Source organism: Caenorhabditis elegans, chromosome I, assembly GCF_000002985.6.
Source record: "Caenorhabditis elegans chromosome I".
Lineage (NCBI taxonomy): Eukaryota > Metazoa > Nematoda > Chromadorea > Rhabditida > Rhabditidae > Caenorhabditis > Caenorhabditis elegans.
Window position 1 is genome coordinate 7,244,712 of NC_003279.8, and position 22,376 is coordinate 7,267,087.

Sequence of the window (22,376 nt, forward strand, 5' to 3'; positions counted from 1 at the left end):
AACATGAACTGAATAAATATTTAAATTTAAATTAATTTTCACCGTTTCATCTTCACAGTATGAAATTCTAGAATTCGAATACTATGTTTAAAAATTATTTCGGAACGTATTTTTTATTTCTATGTAGAAAATACCGTACTAGACCTGTATGACTAACAAATTTCTTACTAATTTTCAGTTTGATCTACCCCGCTTAATGAGCGAATTTTGGTTGTTATTGTTTTCAATGATTTCGATTTTTACTTCACAATCGCATTCCAACAAATCAGTCTTCACTAAAGATGCGTTTTGTGTTCATCATTGCTTTGCTGCTCATTGGAGGTTTGTTTTTCACTTGTATTTTGAAATTAAATTAATTGTAACAAATTGCAGCATCTCTCGCTCACCCAGCCGATCCGATCCGTGCCAAACGTGATGTTTCCGCCAGTGAAGATGAGTTCAGCGGAGATTCATCTGGAGAAATTTCTGGCGAGAGTTCTGGTGAAGCATCTGGTGAAGCCTCGGGAGAAGCATCTGGTGAAGCCTCGGGAGAAGCATCTGGCGAATCATCTGGTGAAACTTCCGGCGAGAGTTCAGGAGATGAGGAAACTTCCGGCGAAGGATCTGGTGAAGAAGGATCCGGTGATACATCACCAGTCGTTCCTGTCGACGAACTCACTCTTCAACAGTTGGAGACACTCAACACGTATGCTCAACAAGTTCAAGCTGAATCACAGAAGCTCATTCACCAAGCTAACTTCGTCATCACTGAGGTTAGTTTCTCGACCCCTTTTAATTCAATATTTTAAATCTTTCAGATGACTGCTCTCTCTGCTAACGCTCAAAACCTCGGAATCCTCTCGAACATCGTGCTTGCCAACTCTCAGATGGTTCTCGACAGTGCTCGTCTTTCACTCAATGAAACTGAAACCGAAACCGGAACATCTGCACCAGCTACTTGCGTCTCATCTGCTGTCTGCTATGGAGATTCTGGATGTGGAAGTGGAAAATGCATTGGAGCTCTTGCCGGAACTTGCAACTGTAACTCCTGTGTCTTTGGATGGCCGTAAGTTTTCAATTTATTTCGCAGCAGATTTTAAAATATTATTATTTCAGATGCCAAGAGGACAGTGCTTGCGGAGGATTCAACGGTGCTTGCAACAGCATTACCGCTACTTGCGATTGTTTTGCTGCCTACACCAAGAACAATCTCACTCTGGCCGAAGCCCTCACTTCGTTCTGCAACGTGGAGACGTGCAATGGAGCCGAAGACAATGTCGAGAAGTGCCACGGATTGCCATGCAACTATGGATTCTGTGTTTGCTAATTGACCCCATCTTATCGGCTTTTTTTTATTTTGCCCAAATATATTGCACACAAGTTTACGGAATGAATAAAAATTTCATGATTCTAATTAACTTCAACATTTGAAATGAAAAAAATCAAAAAATCACTTGGAAAATAATTGGAACAGTTCTGGTTCGTCCATAACCGTCGTGTTCTCGATTTGTTCTGACATTCGGATCAGTTCCATCAAATTCGATGGTTTATGAGAATTTATTAATGGCCATTCAGGAGGTGGCTTTAGGTATACTCCATTCTTCGAAAGCATATGAGATCGATCAGATGAGAGCAAGGATATGTAGTTTTCTCCTGGAATTACACGAAATTTTCTGAAAATAATTATTCAAACTGAAGAAAAAGTGTTAAAGTGTAGCAACCTTCTGAATTTAGTGTCACGCTGAGCCATTTCTGCGAGATTCATAGTTTTTTCCCAATATTCTAAGAAATCACAACTCCATTCGAGTGTAGAATCCAAATCGTAGACTTTTGACCCGTTTTTTTCCTTTTCAATAGCAATGACGTGATAATCCCAGAGAACATGACCACTGTAAAAATAAATTATGAAATCATGAAAATTCTTTGATTTTTATTTTATAATTAATAACTTACTTGATACTTTTAGCAGCCTTTTGTTTCCACAGTGGTATCATTTTACAGTCGTTTGATATAATAATCGCAAATATTCCATTTTTATCATCTATTTTCTCAATCAACTTATAGACATTTTCTTCACAATAGCAAGATTGATACAATGCTTCCTCGGCCGAAATCATTATGCTTAAATTATATGGAAATGAGAAGGAGATTCTCAATTTCAAAAACTTTTATTCCCGAGATGAACGGCATCGTAATTGCGGTATGAAATGCAGTATTTATTTTATCATTTATTCAAAGTGAAACAATTTTATCGAGGGTATTAACTAATCTATTACGCAATTTCAACAAAAAATCATTTAAGAAATGAATCAAACATCCAGCTGAACATTTCCTGCTGATTTATCAAGGTACTTGTCAATTGTTGGTTTCAATTCCTTGGCAATAAAGCTCTCCGTCTGGGAAACACACCGCCCCGTGAAGTTTATCGGATTATTGACAAGCCCAACAACACGGTCGCGAACCTGAAAATTATTGATAGTTTTGTTCTGACTTGAATATTTGGTACGTCTTGTTTGAAGTAGAATAAAAAATTGAATTTTAATTAAATAATAATTTAATTTAAAAAAATAATAATAAAATCTTACTGAATCGAAAAATGGATCGGCCATTGTCTGTCGAATATCAACTTTTTGTGTGGCTTGAAGTTGTTTTGCTTCCAACGCAGTTTTTCTGATCACAGCATGAGCTTGTTGCCGATCGACACCTTCTTCCGTCAGCATCATCATTGCCTTTTCCAAACCAAGGAATGCAATTTCGTCTTCAACGATCTTCTTCACATTGTCTGTTTGTACACTAAGTCCTTCGAAGATGTTCTGAAAGATTGGATATAATTAGCTGGTAACTACCAAATACAACATTATTATATTTTCAAAATTTTTAACAGTCTCGGAATACATAAAATATTATACTAACATTTTAAGAACACTAACTTGAAGAGTGGTAAGCAGAGCTTCAGCGGTAAGAAGTACATCTGGAATGAGCATTCTTCTTCCGGCAGAATCATCCAGTGTTCGCTCGAGGCCTTGATCGGCGAGAATCGTAAGTGCTTCTTGTGGGGCATTTATCAACTTTCTCGATAAAGCACAGCATCTTTCACTCTTCATTGGATTTTTCTTATATGGCATTGCAGATGAGCCAATCTGATCCTTCTCGAATGGCTCAAGAAGTTCTCCAAATGCCTGAAGAACACGAATATCCGTGCAAACTTTCTTAGCAGCAGCTCCGAGAAGAGAGAGGGAGAATACAAGCTGAGAGTCTTGCTGTCTTGAGTAGGTTTGCCCAGTTATCAAAAATCGGTTAGAAAAATTGGCTTTTTTGGTGACCAATTCATCGAGAGCTTCAACTTTGCTCTCGTCTCCAGCGAATAGAGTAAGGAACGAGTCTTGTGTTCCAGTAGCACCCTTGATTCCACGGAATCTCATTTTGTCTCGAAACTCTGACAATGATTGGAAGGCCATGAGAAGCTCTTGAGCCCAAAGTACACCACGTTTTCCTACAGTAACAAGGGAGGCTGTCTGGTAATGAGTACGTCCGACAGTCACAACTTCCTTGTTCTTCAATGAAAAAGCGGCGAGACGATCAATGACAGTTGCGAACCGTTTAAGAATATGATCAATCGAATCTCGATAGGCAATAAGATCAGCATTGTCTTGAACGAAGCAAGAAGTAGCTCCGAGATGAATGATTCCAGCGGCCGTTGGGCAGAGTTTACCAAAAGCATGATTATGAGCCATCACATCATGCTTCAATTTTCTCTCTTCGGATCGGATAAAAGGCCAATCGAATACATCTCTATTGGATTTCATCTCATCAATTGCATCCTGAGTAACTTGTTTAAGACCGAGCTCTTTTTCAGCTTCAGCGAGCCAAATCCATAGTTGTCTCCAAAGAGTCGCTTTATTAGTCTCCGAGAGGATCGAAACAAGTGGACTATTCTTACAGTAACGAGTTGATAGAACCGACTCGAACTTGTCTTCGGAGGCCATGATACAATAAACTGAAACCAAAACGCTTAATATTTTCAGAACATTCAACATAAAACTGGTAGAATGTTTAAAGTGATACCACTAATACTAAATAGATAAGAAAATGGCGATAACCATGCAGAAAAGATACAAAAGAAACCATAAACGGAAAAATAATGTTGAAGATTCATGTTCGATAGGTGCAAAAAGAGTCACCAATGATAGCACAGTAAATAAAATAAGGGAAATACCAATCCAAAACGGGAAAGTGTATATAAGAGATCCTGCATACGAATGAAATTATGTTAATGTAGCTTTTATCAATAGTTGTACTTTTTCGGAGGTTGTAGAACATAACTGTGCGCTTCACACCATCCTATCGGTAGAATATCATGGGAGCTGAAATGATAGAATTTTCATTGAAAAAATGTCGTTCGGTCATGATAAACTCACTCCACATCATACAGTTCATCAAATTCTTCATCCCAGCCGTCGAAATTGACATTTATCAGTCTTCCATGAACTGATTTCACTGTAGCTGGACAAATAAACTGATTTTCACACATGTCAGCAGCTTCAAGGCGTAGTCCTACCTTAAAACAAGAAACAATTATGAATAACTATTAATAGTGAAACAATCTCAAACGATATAAAACAACCCGTTTGGAAATCAGAATTACCTTAAATTTGTCTAATCTCTCTTGGGAAGGCATTGGCTTGAACAAGTCAAGCGGTAGGGTTTCTGCAGATTCTTTCTCCAAGTATTCATCCCATCTGAATGTTCCTTTGAACTCATCTGGCGGAACAAGTTCCAAATTATACTTTTCCGCATAACCAACTGGGAACATAAATGTATTATTGATATGAATAGGAAAACTGTCTTCAAGTGCATCTGGACCATCCATTCCCACAATAAGATATCCTTCAGTTTTGCAAAATTTGAGAATCGAAGCGACGTGGAGGTTATTGAATTGCTGAGCCAAGGGGTCGATGAGCTCAAACTTTTGTCCAACCTTAACTTTTCTCCAAATCATGGGATCAATTGGATCTTTTGCTAATTGATCAAATGTGACGTCGTCTGAGTCATATCTTGGATTTTCTCCATTTTTTATTGCTTGAGCAATTTTATTTGTGTGCTCAATATATTCCTTTTTCGCATTTAGTTGATATCCATTGACTGCTGCAAATCCAACAGGAAATATGAAGAAGCTTCCCTCGTCTATCCAATATTGAGATCCAGAGCTAAAGACTTGTCTGTCGTCATCTGCATCTGGAAGCGATTCGGGAAAGTCTTTCTTTGTGATAGATACATTCATTCGTCGTCCACATATTTCTTGAATTCGCGCTACGCGTATTTCAGTAGAATTGGAATAATTTAATAGTTCAAGACGTTGTCCAACTTTGAAACGATGCTTGCTTAGGAGAGCCTTCCCTTCATCGAATTTTGGAGACAGCGAAGTTTGGCCGACGATTTCGCCATCAATGCAATTCTGAAGTTGTGAGATGATATTAACATAAATTCGGAAAAAAACAAACTTACATTTACATAATTTACCATATCATTTTGGTATTCTTCGTTGATTGCAAGCGGCGGAGCATATACAATTTTATCCATATTGGGATCACTCATTGCGGCGCTGAAATGTTCAAATTTTACTATTATACAAATGTTTCGAAGTTTTAATACGATTGTTCTCTAGAATTTTATGTAACAGAACCATTATTTATTTAGAATAGTAGAAAGAGCTGAGCGTCCAACTTACTTTGCCAAACCAAACATATCGTCCGATAAAATATTGAGCCAAAATTTCGTGTCAGCTCCGATAAACTGAGCCAGAACTCTGTATCCGCAAACTTTTTCAATTCGTGCAAACCATCTGACTTGAATCGAATCGCAGTTCTTGTCATAATCATGGACCACTGTTTCGAACTACAAAAATTGTATTTTAAAACCGATTTACGAACAATATGAACTCACGATAACTCCTTCCTTCACGCATTCGTTAAAATTAACTGTAAGGTTACGATTGAATGCTTCAACTGGAATGAAAGAAGTTTTTCCTTTCTCGAACTGATGTAAATAGGATTCCCACAAGTAGGTCTTATCGAGTTTTCTGTCCGATTTTTTGTTAGCTCTGACAATTTTCAGAAATTCAGACATCTGAAATTAAGACTGGTTTAAAACGTAATTAGAGAGAATGTTTATTGAAATTGAAAGTTAGTTCGATTTGATTTGATATTTCTCAGGCGTTCGTCAAATTCACAGTGTACTCAATATACTCCAACCCATTGGATCCACTGGTGCTACTCAACCCGTGCCTATACTCGCGAAAATTTCCATTTTTCGTGCAATTGTGCAGAAACCACCCATAAGGCTCGAGCTTTCCAAATTCAAATCCATGATGGCCGTCCTGATAGAAAAATATTTTCTTTCGAGCAAACATAGTCATACGTCCAGTGATGTCTTCATCGCGATCCCAAAAAGTATTGCCATCGTCTTCCCAATGCGACACTGTTAATTGGAACACTTCATCAAAATCACACTTAACTTCGACGCCAAACAGAAATCTTGTCGAACTGACTGTATTGTAGAACAACGCGAAGCACAAAATGACTAATTTTAGCATTTTGATGTTCGGGAACTAACTTTTCGGACGAACAAAAACACTCTTAACTATCTGGTGACAAATTAGACTACTGGGCCACGCTAACTTCAATTATTTCGAAACATTTTGCTTTAAAAAAAAAAGAAACAAAACAGGAAAATGGAGAAAATGTTTGAAAAATAATAAAAAAGAAATGAGAGACTCAATGCAGATCCGTCGATTTCGAAACTAGTGACGAACGGACTACGAAAAAATGGGCGGGCTTTTTGTGTTATTAAAAGTGTAACATTTCAAATTAAATTCCAATTGCATACAAACACTTTTTAAAAAATTGTTTTTTTATAATTTCAAATAGCTTTAAAATCAATTTTCAGTTATAGCAATAAAGCACCGCCCAATTTTCAGTAGTGCGCAATTCTCCAGATTCAAAAGAACGTAGCCATGAGAGTGACGTCACTGAACTACAGCGAAAAACGCGCTCTATCGAGCAGGCCCGCGAAGACTCGCTTTTCAAAAAAGACGCGCGCGTTTATATCCATTTCTTGTTTTCGAAGGTCCTAAAATTTAGAGGAGAAAGAGGGATTTCACGTCTCCAATGAACTCCGTAATTTTCGTGAACCGATGATTTTTTTATTCGCGTCCTTTCTACTTTGAAAACTTGTTATTCAGATTATTTCAGAAAGTTATGTCCCACATTAGAGTGGCATTCGCTCCACTCGACACCAATCCGTCGACATGTGGTCTTGAGACGTTCGCAACGTAAGTTTCCGTATATCTTGTATTTTAAATAGTCACCACTTTCAGGCAAATCGAAACGTTGTCTCAAATGATGACCGCGGAGGAAATGAAGGCGGAATTATACGACTGCGTTAGGAGAATTTTGCGGGAGCAAAAGTTTGATCAAATTCGTGAAAACGAAGCGATGCTCCGTCTCTACAAAGTTATGGGTCGATCTAGTACAAACCTGAAGGGAAGAGGCATTTATGAACAACTTTTCAAAAAGGATCATTTCACTGGTTCGCTGAAGTTCTATCTGCAATGGGCAGAAGAATGTGGAAAAGATCAAATGCTGGAGGAATTCAAAGATGTCCTGAAGTTGGCACGAGATCGTCTTTCCGAAAGAATAGAAATGACAGCAATTGAATCGGGATTTCGCGATTTGGTCGATGAATACTTCAATGGAGAATCTGGAGATATGTTCACACGACCGGATGAGACTATGGATCTTTTCAGATTCAATGCGGGTTCTAAGAAAAAGCGTCGCTCTTCGGTTTGCTTTTTGCAACACAATGTGCCTATAAATAACTCGGGAAAAGCTGCATTTGGACCAAAAAGTAAGTTTGAAAAAAAGTTATTATTCTCATTGGAAACTTACAGCCAAAACGGATCTTCGCCAGGCGTGTATCGACAGGCCAAACTATCATGGAATATCGATTGAGGAGTTTCGTTTTGCCAAATGGAAGGACACTTTCGGAGAAGATGTTGATGACGATTACCGAAAACGAAAAGACTCTGGTGTCGTTTTCGTGAAACATCAAGTCATTGATACCGACAGACAAGCCCGCGAAGAAGTTGAAAACCGATTCAACGCCAATCTAAATCCTAGAAGACGTCATCTTTCACCAGTCAGTGAGAAAACGGTTGATGATGAGGAGGAAAAGCGAAGCCGGATTTATTCGCCGCTGGTTGCAACGAAGGATGCTCACAGACCTGCACTTCGGAGCAAAATTGAGAATCCTCCAGCGACAGTGACACTTTCGTCGGATACAAAGTCTGCTTCGGAGAAAGATGTTAGTGATTCCGATGATGCAGATGATGATGAAAGACTCAAGATTATGACTGCCGGCAGAAAAGATGGTAACCCTCCAGACCGTTCCACAAGCATATCTTCCAACTATTCAACTGCTTCTGCAAGAACATCAAAGAGTGGAGCTGGATTGGATTTGATGGCGGAAAATAAGTGTTTGGAGGCACATGCTATGTTTTCCGACACTGTACATCTTGCTAGCGAAAAGACAATGGTCCTTGGCGATGATTCTGTCTTCGTTCCAGAAAGATCTTTAGCTACTACGCAGATAGTTACTGACTTTTCCGTGCTCTGTGATCCTGATCCGACAATGACCATTACACAGGAGCGTCCGAAAAAAGTGTCGAATGGGTTGAATGTTGTTTACGATGAGGCAGCCGAACCGGAAGAATCTCAGAAAGTTGAGGAATCTGAAGTACAACCCGAAATTGTCCTAGTTTCTCCAGTGACGCAAACCTCACCAGCTACAATGTTTAATGATAGTGGGTTTATCGAAAAATATAACAACTTATGTTTTAATTTTTAGTTTATGACGATGAAATCGAGTTTGGCTTTTTCAAACCGTCTCGTGGTAATTTCGTCACATCGACCCCCGCACAAGGAGTTCATTTGGTCAACATTGATGAATATTTCGGAAATAAAGAGGAGGAAAGCACTCACGAACAGGAAGCTCCAGTATTTGTTGCTCCAACCAGCAGTACTTTCAGTAAATTAGTAAGTGCCAGACAAATTTTCGACATACTATTCAAACTTTTTCAGACACGTCGAAAGTCACTAGCAGCAAATCAAGCCGTTCAGCCCTCAGTCACAGAGTCATCAAAGCCTGAACGATCAGATCCTAAAGATTCATCTATCGATTGTTTGACAGCTAATCTAGGAAGACGTCTTTCAATTGGTGCTGATGAAATTCCAAATCTCACTGAAAACAACGAATCTGAAATCACTGGTTGCAAGATTCGTCGGCGCAGTGAAATTATCAAGCAAGGAGACATCAATCCATGGGACGAAACTCTTCGAAAAAAATTGATGTGTCTTGTGCGTCCTCCCCAGAATATGCACGAGTTCCAAGAACGAGCACCGAAGATTCAAGCTCTGAGAGACTGCGAGGTTAGCGGAGAAAAGCTCCACATTCAAACTCTTATTGGTCAAGGTGGATACGCTAAAGTATACCGGGCTGTAACCGATGATCAAAGGACAGTAGCTGTGAAGTACGAGGTGCCATCATGTTCGTGGGAAGTGTACATTTGCGACCAAATGCGGAATCGCCTGAAAGATCGAGGTTTGGAGCTGATGGCCAAATGTTGCATTATGGAAGTGATGGATGCTTATGTTTATTCAACTGCTTCGCTTCTTGTTAATCAGTACCACGAATATGGAACGCTGCTTGAATATGCGAATAACATGAAGGATCCGAATTGGCACATAACCTGCTTCTTGATTACCCAAATGGCCCGAGTTGTGAAGGAAGTCCATGCCTCTAAAATTATTCATGGAGATATCAAACCGGATAATTTTATGATCACCAGAAAGTATGGGAAAACATTTGTTAATTTTAGACGTTATCTTTTTTCAGGATCGATGATAAATGGGGCAAAGATGCTCTGATGAGTAACGACAGCTTTGTCATCAAGATTATCGACTGGGGACGTGCCATTGACATGATGCCACTGAAGAACCAGCGTTTCAAGGGAAGAGCAGGAACAGAAGCGTTTGATTGCCCGGAAATGGTTGACGGTCGTTCTTGGACTTACCAAGCCGATTACTTCGGATTCGCCGCAACAATGGCTGTCGTTGTTGCAGGAAAGTATGCACAGTTGACTGGAGCTAGCGTTGGAGACTATTCGTTAAATGTCGACATCAAGAGGCGCAACATTCTTCGCGATGCTTGCTACGATGTCATTAACAGATTCCTCAACATCCCTTCGTGTGATTCACTTCCGGACTGGAATATCCTGATCAAGTCTTTCTCGGAAATCTGGAATGAAAAGTTTGAAGCATCGGGATGGCGACAGGCGGTTTCCAAGTTCAATGAGGCCTGTGATCTTGCCGCCAACCAAAAGTAGCCCAACACAATGAATTTGTATTTCGTGCTCTTATTGCTCTCTTTTATTGTCTTTTGTATTGATATCATGTGAATAAACTCGTTCGGAGCTTTAATAATTGTGCATCTAATTTATTTCTGGTAAAACAAATTGAATTAAACGAAGTTTTCAGTTTTTGAAAGCTTTCCAAATTTGAACGTGATATTCGAGATTGGGCGCGGCGAGACCCATCACGGTAGAAATTTGATGCGCCTTTAAAGGGAAGTATTGCAATAGATCACAGTTAGATCTAAATAGTTGCACATTCGTTTTGTTTCATCAACTGTTTTCTTCGCGTTTTGCATAAAATGTGATATTTAAAAAAGAATTTAGAAAAAATTACAATTAAAATATTTTCCAGCCATCCTCTTGTAAAAATGGAAGAATCAGATCAGACTGTGGTGAGCGCTAGTGTTTAATCAACTTATTTTGCAAAAAGTTTCAGCTTTTACCAAATGTCGAAAATGAAATTGGCAGTTTTTATCATGACATGCCTGATGAAAAATTGCTTCGTCATATCAAAGCAATTTTCGACGAAGCTTCACTTCGACCATCTTTGGTATTTAATCTTCATTGAAACCTCAACATAAAGTTAGAGTTGTAGACTAAAAACGTGCCATCCACATCTTCACAAGTCACAGAGGAATTGAATAAAGTTGAAATCAGAGATCCAAAGCATGAAATGCAAGATGAGGTTGAAATATAAATTTGGTAAAAATGCTGTATAATTTTCGAATTCCAGCAATATCTTTCAATATTCGAAAATCCGTCCGGAGTTCAGTACAACCAAGCTGATGGCTCATTTTCGTGGAATAATCGCTTCCATAGTGTAAAAACCAACTGTAATTCATTTTCTAATGAACATTTTCAGGACAACAGCGTCCAATACATAAACGTGTTGAACAACTATGGTTGTGAAGGTGCTGATACACTATTAAATCAGTCAGACAGTAGCGATGAAACCGATGAAAGTATCGAAGAAAGACGGACCCCACGAGGAAACCGGCAGTCGCGTAGTAATTTGACATCGAAACCCTCTGCCAAATATTGGACAAAAAGAGGAGGAGATCCAATTGTTAATTGCTCGGTTAGTTCATTTTAGTTCTATATCTCATTCTCTGTAAATGAACAAAAACCTTCACTATTATCACTATTATACCATATCACTATTATAGATTTATTTATTACAACTTAAAAGTGTGTACCAACCATCAAATTTCTCAAAATCTAAAGCATAACATTCTGAACATGATTTTATTCTTCAATTTCAGTGCTCAATATGTGGATCCAAATTTTCAACCATTCGCTGTCTTCTTGATCATCGTCATCAAGAACATTCACTGAAAGATATGATGATGTGTGGTCTCTGTGGAAAAGAGTTTTCGAAGCGAACACATATCTATTTGCATCTAAGTCAAGAATACAAAGTATATCATTGTGACGGTTGCAATACATCGTTTGCCAGCAAATGGCACTTGGAAAAGCATCGATGTAAGGAAAATGAAACAATCGACGATAAAAAACGAAGAAGAACGGGACGTGTAAATGCGGAAGAAATAAAAGTAATAAAAGAAGAGATTCAAGATGAAGAATTTGGTGGCGTTGTTTTGTCTAATGAGAATCATGAAAAATCAAAAGAAGACCGTTTCCAATTCGCTTGTGTATTATGTGGAAAGAAATATCAACACTATCATTGGTTGCTCAAACATAGAACCAAATGCTTGGAAACAACGGACGAAATTCAGGTGGAGAATGTTTAGTGAAACGTTTTTGCGAGAACTTCACTAATTGAAAATATAAACTAATTTAACAGATTATTTTTTCTTGTTTTACAAAAAAAAAATAAATTTCAGTCAGAGATGGGACATAAACATTGTTTTGCAGGAATTCAAGTGCAATGTTTGCTACCGAAGATACAATTCGAGTTTTTGGTTCGAACGCCACATGGAAAAGTGTAATTCATCTACTGCACTTCCTCCTGCGCTTTTAGATCAAACCATAAGCTGTCCAAACTGTCATAAAAAATATCAAAATGAATATTGGTTTGATTATCACAAGAAGCATTGTCCAGACATTACTCCAGCTCTTTCTGATGTACATTTGGATGTCAACTCGTTGCGGGACAGACGACCACGTGAAGGAGAGATCAGCGTGGTTCCAGATGTCAATTTATTTGGTATAGAACCTGAAAGAGAAGACGACAATGACGATGACGAAGATGCTGATGCTACCATTTCATCCTCATCTTCTTCGACTGGGAATTTGGTCAATATTCCGGTAGATTACTTCATTTCTTTTAAATCTTTTTGTTTGGTTAACATACTTCTTTCAGTAATCATGTCTTAAAATCTAAATTATCACCAAAGAATGTAAATTTAACATTTTGAAGTGAATGATTCATATGATAAGATTGTATTAAAAGGGAATACGTAATAGGATTACTGTAGCTGTATCTGCAATATTGCGGCAAAAATTGATTTCTATTGAAAAATTGAAAAATTGAAAATTGACAAAGGTATCATTATGTTTTACAAAATTGAAGCTCTAAATATGTTGTTCTTACATTATAAGTTTTCAGTGTTCCATCTGTGGAAAGTTCTGTGTCGGTGTTGCAAGTCTTCTTCATCATCGGAAGCAAATTCATGGATTGACTGCAATGCTAACATGTGGTGTGTGCACGAAAAAGTTCAATACACTAAGTTCGATTCGTCGTCATATGAGTATGGAATACTCAATCTTCCGTTGCCAACAATGTGGCCGAAACTGTATCGATCGAACCACTCTTGACCGTCACGAATGCTTCAAGCCATACAAGATCCGAGATAAGAGACTTTTCAATATTCAAAATATATCAGTTCTCAAGTGCCCTGACTGCAGAGCAACTTTTGCAAATTTGAATGTTCTGTCTGAACATCGCAAGACGTGTCAATACGGCAACGTATTTGATAATATTCAACAACCGGGAAGTTCTTCTTTACGACAACATCACAGGAGCGATACAAATGGAGCCGCGTTGCAGAGAAAAATCACATCCCGTGTTCGTCTAGATTCGAATACTCCAGAGAAATGGACGGTTTGTTAATTTTCCTAATTAAAAAATAACGTTTGAGAATTTATAATTTCAGTGCCGAGATTGCCACGCCTCCTTTCATAACCTGCAAGCGTTGTGCTCACATCGACACGAATCTCACGGAAAAGAAATGTTTCAATGCAACAACTGTTCTGAAACCCTTCCAAACTATCGTGCTCTCCATGATCATAATATGATGGTAAGTTTATATGTAATGAATTTATATCACATATGCTACAACATGACCAGCATTGCAGGAACAATAGATCTACAAATGAAACAACTACGAGAAGATATTCGGAAGAAGACATCAATTACGATTACATGGACAATGTACAAATATTCGTCGTAGAAGAAAGTGAAATTTTCATTCCTATTCAACCGCATTTCTCGAGAAAGTAGATAATTCTTAATACGATGTTATGTACTGCTCCCTTGTGCTTTATTCTTTACTTTTCAGACAATAAAATTTTGAACGTTCTGTCTTCTAGATTTAAACCTTCTTCAATTAAACTCCATGTTTACTATTATTCGTTCTTCAACATTCCACAAGAAGAAAACGTTTTGTGATTCTTACCAAGCAAAGGGAGTTCCTGGAAAAAACCACAGCGCGAAACCGTACTACTTGAGTGAAGTATCCTGCCAGATCCTGGTGTCTTATCATCATTTGTGCAGAGTAAATAGAAAAGAAGAAAGAAAGAAAGAGATTGTATTTACATAAGAGAGTCTTAATTACAACTTTATTCTTGAAAAAGAAGAGTTGATGATGATGATGACAGACACACCGTTTGCGTTTTTTGAATTGATTTGATTTTCTAGAGCCTGGGGCTTTTGGAAGGCAGTTTACTGATTGATAATGTGGAGGGTCGATCGCTAGAATCGAAAGAATTATGATGTCAACGAGACTTTCAGATTATATCAATTTCAGACGTGTGGAGCGTCGGGAGAAATCAACAGAATTTAAAGATCAACGGAGACTCGGCGCGCGAATCGTTCAAACAGAGAGTGAGAGAATATGATTGAGACTGAAACTTTAACAATTAGGAAAAAGGAAACTGAGAAAAACTTGATTATAAACAAGATATGTGGGGGAAAATACAAAACTATGAGAAATTATTTGTGTGTGCAGCACTGCTGAAAAAGATGATGGACAGGAGGAAGAAAATCGACGAGAGGTTTTGAAGGTCAATGGGGAAGTGAAGTTTTGTGTGTGGGGACCATGGAAATTTATTCAGGGGGCAAATTTACTTGTTGGTAGCCGAACGAACAACTTGACCGCGCATGCGAACCAATGAGTTCTCGGCAACCTCGGCACGCTCTTCGGCATTCTCGAGAGCGAGTTGGATCTGTCGGAATTTGGACAGATTCTGGGTGGCGACCTCTTCCTGAAAATTCAAACTTTTAGTTTTTGTAAATAAATTTGAAAAAAAAAACAACATTTCACGACTCCAACTTTGTGGAATCATATTTGGTATTGCAAATTCATGAAAACGTGAAACATAACTTTAAAGGCACACGCAGTTTTTAAAAGTTGGTCTCGCCACGACCTCTTATATTCAGTGCACTACTATGATCAAATAGTTGTACCTATACAATATAAGTCAAATAATGGTCATTAGATCGAACAAAAGTTTAAGGATCGTAATCAAATATGATTTCAATTGGAAATTCCAATTTGAACTAAATAGGTACTATTGAATAAACTCTTTGAAATGTTGAAAAACAGGAATGATTACATCGGATCAATAAGTTTCAAATAATTATGTTAAACATTCCATTCGCTGATAATTCGCTAATATTCGTTGAGGTTTTAGTTATTAATAAAGTATACATACCGCCTCTTCGATTTGTCTCTTTTGGACGCGAATCTTCTGTTGGAGCTTCTCGACGTTCTCTTGAAGTCTATCGAACGCCTTCTTGTCTTCCTCGACTTGGAATTGAAGCTCACGAGCGCGTCTCTCCTGCTTGGTGTAACCCTTGATGGACTCTTGGTGTCTGCGTTGCTCAGAGTGCAACTCGGCTTCCAGGCTACGAACACGATCCTCGACCTTGGCCAATGCTTTGGCACCGACTGAAATATACAATTTTTCGACTTTAGAATACTTTGTTTGGTAACATACATTGGATCATGGCACGTTCAGCATCATCGATCTTAGCCTGAAGTTCCTTGGCGTTGAGCTCGAGGGATTTGCGTTGTCTGTCGACATGGACTGCATGCTCTTGTTCTTGACGGACCTCTTCAGCAAGACGATCCGCATCAGCAGCTGCCTTGCGGGCACGCTCCTCTGAAGCCTTAAGCTCGTTCAAGTACTCGTCCAATTCGTTCTGAAAGTTTTATTTTTTAAAATCTGACAATCCGTTTAATAAACTCACTCTGGCAATCTGAACCTCGTTCTCAACCTTTCTCTTCATGGCAGAAAGAGCAGCATTGTTTCCAATAAGCTCAGTGTTGGAAGACTTGAGTTCAGCCTGTTCGATTTCGAGTTGTTTCTTATGCTTATCAGATGCCTCGATGCGGTGAGCAAGATCCTCGCTTTCAGAAAGAGCAATAGCAAGTCTCTTCTCAGCAGCCAAATAGTTCTCACGGATCTCCTCACGTCTGCGTTGCTCATCATCGACTTGTCCTTGAAGTTCCTTGACTTGGTCGAAAAGTTTCTTCAAGTTCTTCTGGGCGTCAACGTTAGCCTTGTTGGCATGATCCAAAGCAATCTCGAGTTGATTGATGTCAGTCTCAAGCTTCTTCTTGGCTCTGGCGAGCTCGGCCTTGCTCTTAGCTTCGGTTTCGAGGGAAGCTTGGATGGACTCGAGGGCACGTTGATGGTTCTTGCGAGTGTTCTCGAATTCCTCCTCCTTCTCTTGAATTCTCTTCTCGATTTCTGAACGGATCTGTTGAACCTCGATTTGAAGACGGAGAACCTTGCTCTCTTCGGCTTCAAGTGCAGCCTCGGCCTCATCAAGAGCATGTTGAAGCTCGTCCTTTTCTTGTTCGAGACGGCGGACAGACTTGTGAACCTCTTGGTATGTACGTCCTCCTTGGGTGATTTGCTCGTTAATGTCGCGAATCTCTTGCGAAAAGATCTTGTTCTCGCGTCTCAAGGTCTCGATTTGCTCGCTGAGGTTGTCCATGGATGAACGAAGTTTGAAGACTTCAGTCGAGGTATTACGGCTGTCACGAGTAGTGGCATCAATCTCTTTTTGGATATCATCAACCTTTCTCTTCCAGTCATCAACGATCTTGTCGAAAGCACGTTGTTTCTTTTCAAGGGAAGCAATGACAGTCAAGTGACGATCAACATCTGAACGAGCATCTTCGGTTTCGGCAAGAAGTTTTCCCTTGGCCTTCTCGAGAGAGATGACCTTGTTCTGAGCAGCAGAAAGAGCCTCTTGAAGATCCATAACTCTGTTCATCTGCTTTCTCTTGAGCTCTTCCAACTCCTCAGATCCAACCAATCCTTCTCCTTCGTATCTGGCCTTCCATTGAGAAATCTCGGAATTGATACGGGAAAGTTGACGTTGAATGTCGTCTTTTCCGTTGATTTGCTCCTCGAGCAACTCGTGGCATTGATCGAGTTCGTGCTCCAAGTTCTTGCAGGCAGCATGGAACTCTTGACGCTCGTGAAGCTCGTCTTCAGCGGCCTTCTTAGCCTCTACAAGTTGAGAAGAGAATGCAGTCTTGGCACGGTTGATGGTAGCCAAATGAATCTCGAGCTCTTCAACTTGACGAGCAAGATCGGAGTTGTCGTTGGAAAGTCTTCCCTTGGTGGAAGTGTACTCTCCGATTTGTCTCGATTGCTCGTCAACCTTTTGTTGAAGCTCGGCAACTTGGATTTCGTATTGCTTGGCAAGACGTTCCTGTTCAACACGAGACTTGGTCTCTTGATCAACCTGAGCATTGATGTCATCGAGTTCCTTTTGGAGGACTCCCTTCTCCTTCTCGATCTTAGCCTTAGACTTCTGAAGAGCATCCAAGGTGTTGGTCAAGGCAGAAATTTGGTCATTGTTCTTTCTGCGTATCATAGCCATCTGATCTTCGTTGGCCATGTTCTTCTCGTCAAGATCTCTGCGGAACTTGATGATTTCAGAATCCTTCTTCTTGTTGTTGTCTTGTTGGATTTCGAGTTGCTTGTTCTGTTCGTCAAGTCTCTCGTTGAGCTCATCAAGCTCGCGTTGAAGCTCAGCACGAGCACGGTCAGCCTTGGAGCGAGATTGTCTCTCGTGCTCAAGCTCATCTTCGATTTCAATAATGCGTTGAGCATTTTCCTTGGATTGGCGGGTAAGTCTGTTGGCAAGTGCTTGCTCATCCTCAATTCTGACTCCAAGAGCATGGATATCAGCCTCCTTCTTCTTGAGGGAAGCATCAGTTTCAAGCTTGATGGCGGAGAGCTCATCGATAGTTTCTTGAGCTCCCTTGAGTTCACCCTCAACCTTTCTCTTAGATTTCTCAGTTTCAGCTCTGATTCTCTTCTCTCTTTCAACAGCTTCTTCCATTTCGTCCAAAGTTTGCTCGAGCTTTCCACGAAGTCGGTTGGCTTGAGCTTGCTTGGCTTCTTCAGCTTGAAGATCGTCGACAAGTTGACGGTTGTTCTCTTCAAGAAGCTTCTTCTCCTTGTTGATTTTTCCAATAGTCTCATCTTGAGAGTTCATCTCATCTTGAAGGGAATGGATCTGGTTTTCCTTGGCGGCCTTCTCCTCAAGAGATTTAGCCAAGTTTCCATCTACGGCTTCGATCGACTTCTTCAAGTTTTCAACTTCTTGTTGAGCCTTTCTGCGTTGCTTCTCAAGATCAGCGTTCTTCTCTTCATGCTCCGAAAGACGGTCGTTGGCGTCATTCAGAGACTTCTCAACTTCTTGACGAGCACTGTTGAGGCGGGTAAGCTTCTCTTCGATGGCAGCAGATCCTCCTTGGGTAAGCTCGAGAGCTTCCAAAAGTTTTGATCTCTCAGCGGACAGCTTGGCGTAAGCCTCTTCTTGAGATTTTCTGGCAGATTCGGCCTTCTTGGCTTCAGCTTCAAGAACCTTTTGCTCTTCAGCCATCTTGATCATTTCTTCAGCCATCTTTCCGCATTTAAGTTGTGGACGGAGCTTTCCGAACAGCAAGAACCAATCCCAAGTACGGAGGACGCACCAGGAACGGATGTTGCGTTGAAGGATGATGTATGAGTTGAGTTGCTTGCGTCTTGCTCCGGCATCAGCAGTGGCAGTGTACCAACGGATGGCAGATTGGAATCCAGTGATAATCTGGTTAAGCTTGTCATCTCTCAGATCTTCAATGTGGGCAACAACTCCAGCCTTGAAGAAGACTTTAGTGTGTCCAATTCTGAATTGTTCATCATTCAATTGTTTTTGATTGATAAGTGCTTGAAGGATAGCTCCGGCACAAGTCTTCATGTCATCCGATGACTTGGCTTCCTTGGCGGCAAGGATAGCGTAACGTTGGACGAAATCTGGATGTTGAGTTCTGTTGGGGAATCCCTTTCTGCAAATTCTAATTCCTTCCAACACTCCGTTACATGTAAGCTGGTTGAGCACAAGGGCGGCATCAATCATTCCAGATTGTTTCTTCTCGTTAGGAATGATACAACGGATGAAATGTGGATGAGTCTTGTGAAGCATAGTCATGAGCTTGTTGAGAGATTCTCTGTACATCATGGATACAGTCATGAAAGATCCAGACTTTCCTCCCTTGCGACCACCTCCGGCCTTAGCGGCGGCAGCAGCTTCTTCTTGGGTGGTGTAATCTTGCCAGATTTCGACAAGAAGGTCGTTCTTCTTCGAAGCCTTCATGACGGAGACAACGGTGTCGTTGAGAGGATCCTTGTTCTTCTCGAGCCAGTTCAACACGTTGTAACGGACAGTTCCGGCGTAATGCCGCATGGCGAAGTGAGCCTCTCCTTGCTTTCCCTTTGGTGGTTTTGGCTTTTCGAAGTTTGGATGCTTTCCAAGATGTTGATCGGTAAGCTTCTGGGCAAGAGTCATGTCAGTAGCCTTTGGAACAATACACTCCTCATCAAGCATAGAGATGATACCGAGTGGCTTCTCAATAAGCTCGATACAAGCTTGGAGATCAAGTCCGAAATCAATGAATGTCCATTGGATTCCTTCACGGGCGTACTCTTCCTGCTCAAGAACGAACATGTGATGGTTGAAGAATTGTTGGAGTTTTTCGTTGACGAAGTTAATCCAGAGCTGTTCGAAGGAATTGAAGTCGAAGATTTCGAATCCAGCAATATCGAGTACTCCGATGAAATAATCACGATCAATTCCCTTTTGATCAAGAGTAAGATTACATTTCTTGACAAGCCAGTGGAAGACACGAGCGTATAACCCCTTAGCCATGGCTCCAATAGCCCAGTGAACTTGATCAACGTTCTGTCCCTTGGATACCCATTCGGTTCCGACCTTGACTCTTGGAGACACCAAAGCCTTAAGGAATTGATCGACATCAATTCCGTACATGTTACAAGCTCTCTCAGCTTCATCTTGGCCATCTGGCTCGGCTTGCTCCTCACGTGGGCGTTGCTTGAATTTCATGTTACCCATGTGCATGTGAGCCGACATGAGTCTATAACAATCCATCTTCTCGGTGGGCGAGAATTTGAGAACATCAAAGGCCTCGTCGGTCAATTGGAACTCCTCAGTGTCATCGATTCCTGGAATAAAACAAGTTAATCTCATTCTCCAGAAATACAAAACATACCATCAATGAGCAACTCAGCTTGAGCAACAAACCAATAGTTGGAAATTGGATGGTTGAGAAGAAGCTCGTCACGGAGTTGTGGCTTAAAATCTGAGTAGATTTGGTAGAAGATATGGTAACAACGCTCTCCTGGAGCTTGACGGATGACACGAGATTTCTCGAGAAGATCTGAACAATTTACGATTTTCGTAATAACTTCTTATCATTATTATCAACTTACAGTGTTCAATATCGCAGGAAGCAAGAGTTCCGTGCTTGTTGAAGTGAATACGGATGAACTTTCCGAAACGGGAAGAATTGTTGTTACGGACAGTCTTGGCGTTACCTAAACAACCAAATTATCAGACAAGTGTTAATTTTTTAATTTATGTCTGTACCGAAAGCTTCCAATACTGGATTGGTTTGAACGATCTGGTCTTCAAGGGTAACTTCCTTCTCTCCCTCCTTCAAAGCAGCCTTTTGTGAAGCTCCGACGGTGGCAAAGTAGCAAATAACCTTCTTTGTGTTTTCAGTCTTTCCGGCTCCAGATTCTCCGGTAATAAGCATAGACTGATTCTCATGGTCTTGAAGCATGTAACGGTAGGCTTGATCAGAGACAGCGAACAAATGAGGTGGCATCTCGGTACGACGCTTGCCCATGAACATACGAGCAACAGAGTCAGTGTAAATTGGGAGACGTTTGTATGGGTTGATGACAACGCAGAAAAGTCCAGAGTAGGTCTGAAAATGGGCAAATTGGAACATTTTGTTTCAGTCAATATCCCATTTTTATAGAACTTACTTCTTTAAATTTCAGTAGTATTCAAATTTAGTTATTTTTTGGAACGATATTTTTATATTCTCAATACTGCCTTTGTTGAATCACATATTTTTAGTACCATTCCAATTTCAGTCCAAAATTCCAATATAAATTTTCTCTTTACTCACTGTGCACATTGAGCATGACTCTCTTTGTTTCTCATCGTCTGTCTCGATCCACTTAAGATAGCATTTTGCCACTTTTGCGTGGGCGCACTATTTGCCTATCCAACTACGCATTTTCGCAGATCTTTTTTCCGTGTTTCTATTTGAAGTTTTTTGAAACTGAAAAAACTTACATAGATAAGCATAGCAGCGTAACGGGAACGCAAATTCCACAGAACGGAGGCGTCATTAAGGAAAGTCAAGTTGGACATGTCTTCGGTTTTCTCGAACTTTGGTGGATTGACTTCTTGAACGATATCCTTCTTCAAAGTTACATCTTTGCCTCCGGCGGTAACGATAACAGTATCGGCCTTTGGTCCTGGACCCTTAATAACTCCCTCAATGTATCCTTCTTCGGCATCTGGAATCCAGACGTTCTTCTTCGAATCGTATGGGCGGGATTGATCCTGTAAAATAAAAAAAATATAAAAATTAATTTATATTCATACATAGTTATAAAATAATTATTATCCTAAATATCAAAACGGTGAAGTTTAGAAGCTTTAAAAATAACGATCTACCGAAAAACCGGTAAGAATTTTAAGAGATTGAACCTTGAAAATATGTTTAAAAAAGTAGCCAAGAAACAATTTTTAATATTTTGCTGTAAAAATGCTCACTTAACCACTTTAAAATAACTCTATTGTAATTGAAAAAGTTTCATTTTAAAGTTTATCAGAACATATTCAACAAGTAAAATAAAGATTGAATCTTGTTCTAGTTGGAAAATTAAATTGAATTGTTTCTATACTCAAAATAGATGAAATATTATTTGTCGAGAGAAGGACAAATTGGGAAAATACGGTATTTTATTAGGTTCAAAACTGAAGGAACAATTCGTTATTAGAAGTGTATAAAAAGCAGCGACTTCAGATAAATTTCGAATATTTTGGAATTTGAGAAGATTAGGATTTATGAGGAGAAAAAATACGTCGAATGTAAACCTAGGAAAAAGTAGAAAGTAAAATGAAAGAAGTAAAATCTTACCGCGAGCTGTTGCTCTCTCGACCTTTTCAGGTACTGCCATCCTGGGTCCTTCTCGTGTTCGAGCGACATTCTTGATTTGTTTCAGTGGAAATTAAAACGAACGGCTAATTGAAAAATGAGGCTAAACAGGTGGGTGACTTCTTCTTTTTCTTCCTACTGCTGCACTGCACACAGCTCCACACTACTGTGCTCTGCAGGGACGGATAATAGTTTGGCACACA

The 22,376-nt window shown here is 39.8% G+C and overlaps 7 protein-coding genes and 1 non-coding gene across 11 annotated transcripts; 4 read left to right on the top strand and 4 right to left on the bottom strand.

Moving 5' to 3' along the window:
• The first annotated feature begins 254 nt into the window (after window positions 1-254).
• cpg-3 (Chondroitin proteoglycan 3) lies at window positions 255-1,391 on the top strand. The gene is made up of 4 exons (NM_059646.8): window positions 255-321; window positions 373-752; window positions 798-1,045; window positions 1,096-1,391. Exons 1-4 carry the CDS (start codon window positions 282-284, stop codon window positions 1,304-1,306), a joined length of 879 nt encoding a protein of 292 aa, NP_492047.1. The 5' UTR covers window positions 255-281; the 3' UTR covers window positions 1,307-1,391.
• R06C7.6 (Protein N-terminal glutamine amidohydrolase) lies at window positions 1,364-2,100 on the bottom strand. Its single transcript, NM_059647.2, has 3 exons — window positions 1,933-2,100; window positions 1,701-1,868; window positions 1,364-1,652 (listed from the first exon to the last, which is right to left on the bottom strand). The coding sequence occupies exons 1-3, from the start codon at window positions 2,094-2,096 to the stop codon at window positions 1,430-1,432; spliced, it is 555 nt and encodes a 184-aa protein (NP_492048.1). The 5' UTR covers window positions 2,097-2,100; the 3' UTR covers window positions 1,364-1,429.
• A 92-nt stretch (window positions 2,101-2,192) lies between these two features.
• On the bottom strand, window positions 2,193-3,978 carry adsl-1 (Adenylosuccinate lyase). 2 transcript variants are annotated; one of them, NM_001380665.2, is made up of 3 exons: window positions 2,893-3,978; window positions 2,565-2,792; window positions 2,193-2,441 (listed from the first exon to the last, which is right to left on the bottom strand). In NM_001380665.2, the coding sequence occupies exons 1-2, from the start codon at window positions 3,963-3,965 to the stop codon at window positions 2,753-2,755; spliced, it is 1,113 nt and encodes a 370-aa protein (NP_001367034.1). In that variant the 5' UTR covers window positions 3,966-3,978; the 3' UTR covers window positions 2,193-2,441; window positions 2,565-2,752. The 2 variants fall into 2 exon arrangements, with proteins under 2 accessions (NP_001367034.1, NP_492049.1); NM_059648.7 differs by having other exon boundaries at window positions 2,195-2,441; window positions 2,910-3,976.
• A 137-nt stretch (window positions 3,979-4,115) lies between these two features.
• On the bottom strand, window positions 4,116-6,571 carry lin-61 (the record flags this gene model as incomplete). 2 transcript variants are annotated; one of them, NM_001129029.3, is made up of 7 exons in its annotated part: window positions 4,265-4,343; window positions 4,398-4,537; window positions 4,625-5,434; window positions 5,485-5,581; window positions 5,708-5,874; window positions 5,923-6,105; window positions 6,209-6,571. In NM_001129029.3, the coding sequence occupies 7 exons, from the start codon at window positions 6,569-6,571 to the stop codon at window positions 4,265-4,267; spliced, it is 1,839 nt and encodes a 612-aa protein (NP_001122501.1). The 2 variants fall into 2 exon arrangements, with proteins under 2 accessions (NP_492050.3, NP_001122501.1); NM_059649.6 differs by lacking the exon at window positions 6,209-6,571 and having other exon boundaries at window positions 4,116-4,343.
• Window positions 6,572-7,229: 658 nt separating this feature from the next.
• Window positions 7,230-10,512, top strand: bub-1 (Mitotic checkpoint serine/threonine-protein kinase bub-1). Its single transcript, NM_059650.8, has 6 exons — window positions 7,230-7,309; window positions 7,355-7,884; window positions 7,928-8,839; window positions 8,884-9,071; window positions 9,117-9,886; window positions 9,931-10,512. The coding sequence occupies exons 1-6, from the start codon at window positions 7,236-7,238 to the stop codon at window positions 10,418-10,420; spliced, it is 2,964 nt and encodes a 987-aa protein (NP_492051.1). The 5' UTR covers window positions 7,230-7,235; the 3' UTR covers window positions 10,421-10,512.
• Window positions 10,513-10,797: 285 nt separating this feature from the next.
• On the top strand, window positions 10,798-13,989 carry ztf-15 (C2H2-type domain-containing protein). Of its 2 annotated transcripts, none has more exons than NM_001129030.4 (10): window positions 10,798-10,839; window positions 10,884-10,997; window positions 11,043-11,132; window positions 11,181-11,267; window positions 11,310-11,525; window positions 11,710-12,183; window positions 12,323-12,715; window positions 13,017-13,511; window positions 13,564-13,707; window positions 13,766-13,989. In NM_001129030.4, the coding sequence occupies exons 1-10, from the start codon at window positions 10,816-10,818 to the stop codon at window positions 13,772-13,774; spliced, it is 2,046 nt and encodes a 681-aa protein (NP_001122502.1). In that variant the 5' UTR covers window positions 10,798-10,815; the 3' UTR covers window positions 13,775-13,989. The 2 variants fall into 2 exon arrangements, with proteins under 2 accessions (NP_001122502.1, NP_492052.2); NM_059651.7 differs by having other exon boundaries at window positions 10,800-10,839; window positions 13,758-13,988.
• Window positions 13,990-14,234: 245 nt separating this feature from the next.
• Window positions 14,235-22,346, bottom strand: myo-1 (Myosin-1). The gene is made up of 9 exons (NM_059652.7): window positions 22,156-22,346; window positions 21,303-21,575; window positions 20,583-20,925; window positions 20,426-20,530; window positions 20,206-20,373; window positions 15,882-20,158; window positions 15,629-15,833; window positions 15,344-15,579; window positions 14,235-14,893 (listed from the first exon to the last, which is right to left on the bottom strand). The coding sequence occupies exons 1-9, from the start codon at window positions 22,222-22,224 to the stop codon at window positions 14,753-14,755; spliced, it is 5,817 nt and encodes a 1,938-aa protein (NP_492053.1). The 5' UTR covers window positions 22,225-22,346; the 3' UTR covers window positions 14,235-14,752.
• Window positions 15,128-15,227, top strand: R06C7.12. Its single transcript, NR_050252.1, has one exon. It is a non-coding gene; the product is annotated as an Unclassified non-coding RNA R06C7.12 (non-coding RNA).
• Window positions 22,347-22,376: the final 30 nt, after the last annotated feature.

Coding starts and splice junctions, on each gene's coding strand:
- cpg-3 (NM_059646.8), top strand. CDS start 282: ATGCGTTTTGTGTTCATCATTGCTTTGCTGCTCATTGGAG. Junction 753..797: donor CTAACTTCGTCATCACTGAG/GTTAGTTTCTCG, acceptor TAAATCTTTCAG/ATGACTGCTCTCTCTGCTAA. Junction 1,046..1,095: donor TCCTGTGTCTTTGGATGGCC/GTAAGTTTTCAA, acceptor TTATTATTTCAG/ATGCCAAGAGGACAGTGCTT.
- R06C7.6 (NM_059647.2), bottom strand. CDS start 2,096: ATGATTTCGGCCGAGGAAGCATTGTATCAATCTTGCTATTGTGAAGAA. Junction 1,869..1,932: donor AAGGCTGCTAAAAGTATCAA/GTAAGTTATTAA, acceptor TTATTTTTACAG/TGGTCATGTTCTCTGGGATT. Junction 1,653..1,700: donor CGTGACACTAAATTCAGAAG/GTTGCTACACTT, acceptor AATTATTTTCAG/AAAATTTCGTGTAATTCCAG.
- adsl-1 (NM_059648.7), bottom strand. CDS start 3,965: ATGGCCTCCGAAGACAAGTTCGAGTCGGTTCTATCAACTCGTTACTGT. Junction 2,793..2,909: donor CTCTGCTTACCACTCTTCAA/GTTAGTGTTCTT, acceptor CCAATCTTTCAG/AACATCTTCGAAGGACTTAG. Junction 2,442..2,564: donor CCGATCCATTTTTCGATTCA/GTAAGATTTTAT, acceptor AATAATTTTCAG/GTTCGCGACCGTGTTGTTGG.
- bub-1 (NM_059650.8), top strand. CDS start 7,236: ATGTCCCACATTAGAGTGGCATTCGCTCCACTCGACACCAATCCGTCG. Junction 8,840..8,883: donor AGCTACAATGTTTAATGATA/GTGGGTTTATCG, acceptor TTTAATTTTTAG/TTTATGACGATGAAATCGAG. Junction 9,072..9,116: donor GCAGTACTTTCAGTAAATTA/GTAAGTGCCAGA, acceptor AAACTTTTTCAG/ACACGTCGAAAGTCACTAGC.
- ztf-15 (NM_059651.7), top strand. CDS start 10,816: ATGGAAGAATCAGATCAGACTGTG. Junction 10,840..10,883: donor AAGAATCAGATCAGACTGTG/GTGAGCGCTAGT, acceptor AAAAAGTTTCAG/CTTTTACCAAATGTCGAAAA. Junction 13,512..13,563: donor ATACTCCAGAGAAATGGACG/GTTTGTTAATTT, acceptor TTATAATTTCAG/TGCCGAGATTGCCACGCCTC.
- myo-1 (NM_059652.7), bottom strand. CDS start 22,224: ATGTCGCTCGAACACGAGAAGGACCCAGGATGGCAGTACCTGAAAAGG. Junction 20,926..21,302: donor ACGCTGCTATGCTTATCTAT/GTAAGTTTTTTC, acceptor GCCCATTTTCAG/ACCTACTCTGGACTTTTCTG. Junction 15,580..15,628: donor TGAACGTGCCATGATCCAAT/GTATGTTACCAA, acceptor TGTATATTTCAG/TCGGTGCCAAAGCATTGGCC.